Source organism: Penaeus vannamei, chromosome 37, assembly GCF_042767895.1.
Source record: "Penaeus vannamei isolate JL-2024 chromosome 37, ASM4276789v1, whole genome shotgun sequence".
NCBI lineage: Eukaryota > Metazoa > Arthropoda > Malacostraca > Decapoda > Penaeidae > Penaeus > Penaeus vannamei.
Genome location: NC_091585.1, coordinates 28,133,199 through 28,140,698, shown reverse-complemented (window position 1 = coordinate 28,140,698; position 7,500 = coordinate 28,133,199). Strand labels below are relative to the sequence as shown.

The window sequence follows — 7,500 nt, the reverse complement described above, 5'->3', positions numbered from 1 at the left end:
AGAAGGGGAGAGAGAGAGAGAAGAGAGAGAGAGAGAGAAAGAGAGCGAGAGACAGAGAGAGGGAGAGAGAGCGAAAGACAGTGAGAGAGAGAGAAAGAGGGAGAGAGAGAGAGAGAAAGAAAAAGAAAGACAGATATATGCAACACTGCAATGAGAAACTATTTTACTGTCCTCTCCTCCCATGCCACAGTGAATCAAAAAAAAAAAAAAAAAAAAAAAAAAATATATATATATATATATATATATATATATATATATATATATATATATATATATATATATATCACCAAGCCGAGTATTGCACAAATTCAATCGATATAAATAACCCTTTAAGAGCCAGCGACAGTAATCAGAAACAGCAAATTAAGGTACCCCCCCAATCCTATCCCCTTCCCCCTCCCCCCCCCAAAAAAAAAATACTGAAAATAAAGATTAAGAGATACGTCGCGAGAGGAACGTAAATCATTTAGCTTTTTTAGGCCATTTTGCAGAGCCTTGCAACTGTGGTTTGGATGTGCAATTGCAAAGGAATTGAAGAGGTGGTTGTGGCCTGAGATACGAGTGCGATAAGAACGAGTCTGATCATTTCAAACCGTCTCGATTTTTATAGAATGCAAAATTAATGAGATTGCAAGATGATAAACAAGGAAGGTGAGAGAGTAATTAATTGTAAAAAAAATAATGATAAGAATAATAAAGTAATAATGTTTCTCTCTGTTTGCAAAAAGAGTTAGAATTATTGATAAATAGGGAAGGTGAGAAAGTAATTCATTGAAAAAAGTAACAAAGATAAAGAGAGAGAGAGAGATAGAGAGAGAAAGAAAGAGAGAGAAATAGATAGATAGAGAGAAATAGACAGATAGAGAAAGAGAGAAATAGAAAGAAAGAAAATGGAAAGCAATAAGTTAAGAATACCCCCCTGGACCAGCTCCCCGTCTCAAGTTTGACACAGACGGTTCCCCACAACTTGGGGAGGAGCTCCAGTGGGCTGCTTATGAGGGGAGGGAGGGGGGGAGGGAGAGGGGGGATAGGGGTGGTATGGGAGAGATGGAGGGTAGAGGGGGTGGGATAGGGGGGAGAGGGGAGGGAGAGTGGGGGGTATGGGAGAGATGGAGGGGAGAAGGAGAGGAGAGGGGGGTTAGGGAGAGGGGAGGGGAGAGAGGGGGATGTAGGATGGGGGAGGTGGAAAGGCGAGAGTAGGCAGGAAGGGGAGACGAGAGGGTAGGGAGGAGGAGGAGGGGAGGAAGGTGGAGGGAGAGGAGAGGGTGGGTAGATGAGGGAGAAAAGGGAGGAGGAGGATGAAGGATTAGGGGGAGAAGAGGGGAGGAGAAAGAGGGAGAAGATAAAGAGAAGGAGGAGAAGGGGCAGAGAGGAAGGAGGATGGAGCTGGGAGAATGAGAGAAGTGGAGGGGGAGGGATGAGAAGGGAGAAATGAAGAGGGAGAGAGACTGGCATGAAGAGAAAGAGGAACAAAGGAAAGTAGAAAAAATACGAAAAGAGAATAAAAATGGAAGAAGAAAGAGATTAAGAAGACAAGAAAAAATAGAATTAGATTTTCTTTACCTCACCGCCCCCCCCCCCCCCCGATAAAATAATAACAATAATAATGAATAAATAAATAAAACAAAAAAATAAACTAAATAACAACAACGACCAGACAAACATACAAATTTCTCAAAAAACTCCAACGAAACCAATGGAGACAACGAGAGAGAGAGAAATGCTGTTTACACTTCGGCAAATAATGTTGAATGGGACGTAATTCTCGCTAATACTCGGTCGGGAATTAATCTCTCTTTATCAAATATTTGGATGTTACACAGCGGATGCGGGGGGGGGGGGGGGGGGAGGCGGGGGGGGGGAGGCTGAAGGAGGAAAGCGAAAGGGAAAAGAGGATGATGGTGATCGTGGGTGTGATCGGTGCAACGTACCGCTGTTATTATCGTTATTGATGTTATGATCTCAGCACACACACGCGCGCACACATACATGCATTAACATACACACACATGCATACACACACACATACACACACACATGTACACACGCCCATACACGCACATACACACACACACAGAAACACACACACACACACACGCACACACACACACTCACACACACACAGAAACACACATACGCACACATGCACACACACACACACACTCATACACACACACACAGAGAAACACACACACACACACATATACACGCACACACACACACAAACACGCTAAAAACACACTCTCTCTCTCTCTCTCTCTCTCTCCTTCTCTCTCTCTCTCTCTCTCTCTCTCTCTCTCTCTCTCTCTCTCTCTCTCTCTCTCTCTCTCTCTCTCTCTCTCTCTCTCTCTCTCTCTCTCTCTCTCTCTCTCTCTCTCTCTCTCCCTCCTCCCTCCCTCCCTCCCTCTCTCTCTCTCTCTCTCTCTCTCTCTCTCTCTCTCTCTCTCTCTCTCTCTCTCTCTCTCTCTCTCTCTCTCTCTCTCTCTCTCTCTCTCTCTCTCTCTCCATCCCTCCCTCCCTCTCTTCATTATCCTTTTGCCTAATTACCGAAAAACACGCATCATTTCCCACATAAAAAAAGACGAAAAAAGAGAGATAAACAGAAAGCCAAAATGTATTTAGCTGTTAATTGCAAAATAGTTTAGACTCCCCTCGTAATCTCTGTCCGCTGATTCCCGTTTTTTGTGAGTCTTCAGGTGAATTAATGGCCTTAATTCATTTCATATTAATGTTGTTAATTATTGTCTTTGAGAAATCGTAGTTGATTTCATATTTGTAAGGATAGTTCTTGATATTATTTTTTTTCTATAGCGCTGTTATATTGTATCGTCATTGGTATGAACTTGTGAATTATATAATTATTATTCATACTCTATTTTCTTTATCATTCTCATAGTCACTATCACTTTCATAACCAGGTGCATCATAATCACCATCACCATTGTCATCATAAAAAATACCATTATTTCTAAACCGTCACTATCTTTATGCGTTATCACCATCATCAACACCATTATCATCATGGCTATCCTCATCACTATCATCACCATCTCTGCCCTCATTAGCATCACCATCATTATCATCACTATCATCATCATTATCATCGTCATCATTATCATCATTATCATCATCATTATCATCACAATTATCACCATCCCTGCCCTCATTAGCGTCATCATCATCACCATCATCTCCATCATCATCATTATCATCACCATCATCATTATCATCACTATTATCACCATCCCTGCCCTCATTAGCATCACCATCATTATCATCACTATCATGATAATCATCTTCATCATCATTATCATCACCATCATCATTATCATCACTATTATCACCATCCCTGCCCTCATTAACATCACCATCATCACTATCATCTAAATCATTATTATCATCTTCATCATCATTATCATCACTATCATCACCATCCCTACCCTCATTAAAATTACCATCATCATCACCATCATCCTCACCATAAATTCCCCACATTACCATCGCCGTCATCACCATCACCACCATAACCATCACCATACATCACTGCCATCACCATCATTTTCACCACTATTGCCATTCTCACCATACTTACAAAAAAATAAAAATAAAATAAAAGTCAACAATTTTCCTTTCCTTGCAAAACAGATGCAACATTTCATGACAAAGATTCCTTATGACAGCTTTTCGAATTATGGCATCTTGCATGACAAACAGCTTTCATTGCAATTCATCAATTATATGTATTACTTCATCAATTATATATATATATAGAATGAATAACAGAAATCGTGATATACTCAATCGATCGATAGATAGATAGATATTAATGTTTTTTATATTTTTTTTACTATCTCTATATAATTATATGATAATTTATCTATTTATCTATCATCCTATTTATTTATTATTCGATAAAGGAGGAATGACAGGAGGAAGAACGAGATGAAGAGCGAAAATGAGTAACAAATAGAGACAGAGAAAGACGGAAAGAGAGAGAAGAGAGAGAGAGAGAAGGATAAAGAGGCAGCGAGATACAGAAAAAACCAGAAGAAAGAAAAAAAAGAGGCAGAGAGGAAGAAAAATAAAGAGACAAAGAAGAAACAAGGAGATATAGAGACAGAGAGAAAAAAGGGATAAAGAGGCACAGAGAAAGAAGGCTAAAGAGGCAGAGAGAAACAAGGAAGAAAGAGACAGAGAAAGAAGGATAAAGAGGCGAGAGATAGAGAAAAAAGTGAAAAAAAGAGAAGAAACAAGGGAATAAAGAGACAGAGAGAGGCAAAAACAAAGAATGACAAAGACACAGAGAAGAAACAAGGGAATAGAGAGGCAGAGAGAAACAAGGGAATAGAGAGACAGAGAGAAAGAAGGCTAAAGACACAGAGAAGAAACAAGGGAATAGAGACACAGAGAAGAAACAAGGGAATAGAGAGACAGAGAGAAAGAAGTCTAAAGACACAGAGAAGAAACAAGGGAATAGAGAGACGGAGAGAAAGAGAGGCGGAGAGACAGCGCACCTTCCCAAGCTACAGAAGAGGGAGCAGGGTCATTTTAATAATGAAGCACCGATATTGCAAAGGCTTGTTCTGTGCAACTGGCAAGAGGCAGGAGAGGAGAGAGTGTCTGTTCACATAAAGGCGAGAATCCTATGTCACGGCGGGAAGGAGAGAGGGAGGGAAAGGATTGAGGGAGGGTGGAGAAAGGTGGAGGGAAGGAGAGAGGGAAGGAAGGGAAAGGTGGAGGGAAGGTGGAGGGAAGGAGGGAAGGAGAAAGGGAGGGAAAAGGAAGAGGGGAAGGAAGGAAGGAGAGAGGGAGGGAAGGTCGAGGGAATGAGGGAGGGAAGGAAGGGAGGAGAGAGGGAGGGAGGGAAGGAGAGAGGGAGGGAAAGGTGGAGGGAAGGAGAGAGTGGAGGGAAGGAGAGAGGGAGGGAAAGGTGGAGGGAAGGAGGAGAGAGAAATAAAAGAGGAAATGAAAGGGGAGGGAGGGAGGAAAGAAAGGGAGGAAAGAGGGAGGAAAGAAAAAAGGAAGAGAGAGGGAGGAAGGGAGAAGAGAGGATATAAAAGGAGGGAAGGAGGGAGGGGAAGAGGAGGGAGGCATGTAAAGAGGTGGGGGGAGGGTAAAGGGGAGAGGGAGGGGTAAGGGTCTTCATGTACATATGTGAAAGGGAGAGAGGGGGGAGGGGGTCGTGTGCATATGTATGTGCGTATATGGAGGGTAGAGGGCGTGAATGTGTGTGTATGTGTATGATAGGCCGTGTGTGTGTATTTAGAATGAAAATGGGCGTGTATGTATGTATTTTGAGTTAAGGTGGGAGTGTGTGTACATGAGGAGCGAGAATGAGCGTGTATGTGTGTATTTCGAGTGAAAAAGGGGGGGGGCTATGTGCGTAAATGAGGGGGAGGGGGAGGGGGGAGGGGGGAGATGGAGAGGGGATGAGGGGGGGTCGCACAAGGCACCGAGGCCCCTTAGCGAGCATAATGGCCGAATGTCTCCTGTCAGTGAAAACATTTTATTGTCTTTTAATAACATTATCGGAGTCTGAGGTGTTTCGCGGCTTTGTTTTTGTTTGTCTTTTGCTTTGTTTGTTTTGAATCTTGCTGTTGCTGTTGTTGTTTTTTGGTAGATTTGTTTGTTTGTGTATTTTCTTGTGAGGAGAAGGAGGAGGAGGGTGGAGAGTGGAAGGCTTAAAGCTGAAATTAAGCTGTGTGACTGTGTCCTCTCTCTCTCTCTCTATCTCTCTCTCTCTCTATCTCACTCTCTCTCTTTCTTTCTCTCTCTCTCTCTCTCTCTCTCTCTCTCTCTCTCTCTCTCTCTCTCTCTCTCTCTCTCTATCTATCTATCTATCTATCTATCTATCTATCTATCGATCTATCTATCTATCTATCTATCTCTATCTCTCTCTCTCTCTTTCTTTCTCTCTCTGTCTGTCTGTCTATCGGTTTGTCTGTCTCTCTCTCTCTCTCTCTCTCTCTCTCTCTTTCTCTCTCTCTCTCTCCCTCTTTCTCTCTCTCTCTCTTTCTTCTCACTCTCTCTGTCTGTCTCTCTTTCTCTCTCTCTCTCAGTTTCTTTCTTCTCTCTCTCTTTCTTCTCACTCTCCCTGTCTGTCTCTGACGAATAAACTAACTGTAAAACACATAAAAAAAAATGGTAGGAGAAAAAAAAAAAAAACACCAACGCATAAATTACTCGATATTTTTTGTCCTTAATCGAAGGATATCGTGACCTTGTGAAAAAAAAAATCCGACCTTGACTGTGATTTGATGTGAGGAAGGTGGGGGGGGGTTGGTGGTGGGGAGGGGGGGGAGGAGGAGGAAGAGGGGGGATGATAGGGAGGTTTGGGGGATAGGGATGGGTGGGGGAGGGGGGTAGGGGAGGGAGGGGAAAGAGGGGGGGATAGGGGAGGTTTGGGGGACAGGATTTGATGTGAGGAAGGGGGAGGGGGTTGGTGGTGGGGAGGGGGTAGGGAGGAGGGGGAAGAGGGGGGGATAGGGAGGTTTGGGGAACAGGATTTGATGTGAGGAAGGGGGGGGTTGGTGGTGGGGATGGGGGGGAGGGGCGTAGGGAGGAGGGAAGAGGGGGGGTAGGGGGACAGGATTTGATGTGAGGAAGGGGGGTGTAGGGAGGAGGGGGTAGGGAGGAGGGAAAGAGGGGGGATGATAGGGAGGTTTGGGGGATAGGAATGGGTGGGGGAGGAGGGAGAGGGAGGTGAGGGAGGGGGGTGAGGGAGGAGGGAGAAGGTAGGAGGGAGGGTGAGGGAGGGAGGAGGGAGAAGGTGGGAGGGAGGAGGGAGATGGTGGGAGGGAGGGAGGAAGGGGTGAGGGAGAAGGAACGAAGGGAGGGAGAGTGATGAGGGAGAAAGATTTTCTCTCTTTTTTTCTCCTTTCCTTTGTAAATTTTGGATTGATTAAAGATATAAATGCTCTTAAAAGTTATTTCTCCCACACCCCCTCCTTTTCCTCCTCCCCCTCCTCTTCCACCTCTTGCTTTCATATGTTATTCTTTACCATCAAATATTTCTTCACGCATTCAAAAAAAATATATATAAAAATAATATAAAAAAAAATATCTCTCTTTCTCTCTCTCTCTCTCTCTCTCTTTCTTTCTCTCTCTGTATCTCTCTTTCTTCTCTCTCTCTCTCTCTCTCTCTCTCTTTCTTCTCTCTCTCTCTCTCTCTGAATCTTTGTCTGTCTGTCTGCCTCTCTCTCTCTCTCTCTCTCTCTGTCTCTCTCTCTCTCTCTCTCTCTCTCTCTCTCTCTCTCTCTCTCTCTCTCTCTCTCTCTCTCTCTCTCTCTCTCTCTCTCTCTCTCTCTCTCTTAAAAAATCTTACGAAAAGTCAACTTCTAACTAAGGTAATATTAATTATCACCCAATTAATGTTTTAACACAATAGTGGTAATAACACTGTATCGGAATAATGATAATTTATGCAGTTGGGATCAGATTAATCAACAATTATTTTTTATCCACGTGATTAAATGTTGCATCCAAATGTTTTAGCTAAAA

General features: G+C 43.4%; 2 protein-coding genes across 2 annotated transcripts in view; one reads left to right on the top strand and one right to left on the bottom strand.

Moving 5' to 3' along the window:
- LOC138859681 (110 kDa antigen-like) overlaps window positions 1–3,577 on the bottom strand; it is a 42,878-nt gene extending 39,301 nt beyond the window's left edge. Inside the window, exon 1 of the mRNA XM_070115494.1 lies at window positions 3,499–3,577. Within this exon, the coding sequence (XP_069971595.1) occupies window positions 3,499–3,577 (79 nt within the window). The remainder of the gene's footprint in view (window positions 1–3,498) is intronic.
- Window positions 1–7,500, top strand: part of tou (bromodomain adjacent to zinc finger domain 2B toutatis) — a 413,452-nt gene that overhangs the window by 68,361 nt on the left and 337,591 nt on the right. The gene's annotated exons all lie outside the window — the stretch shown is intronic.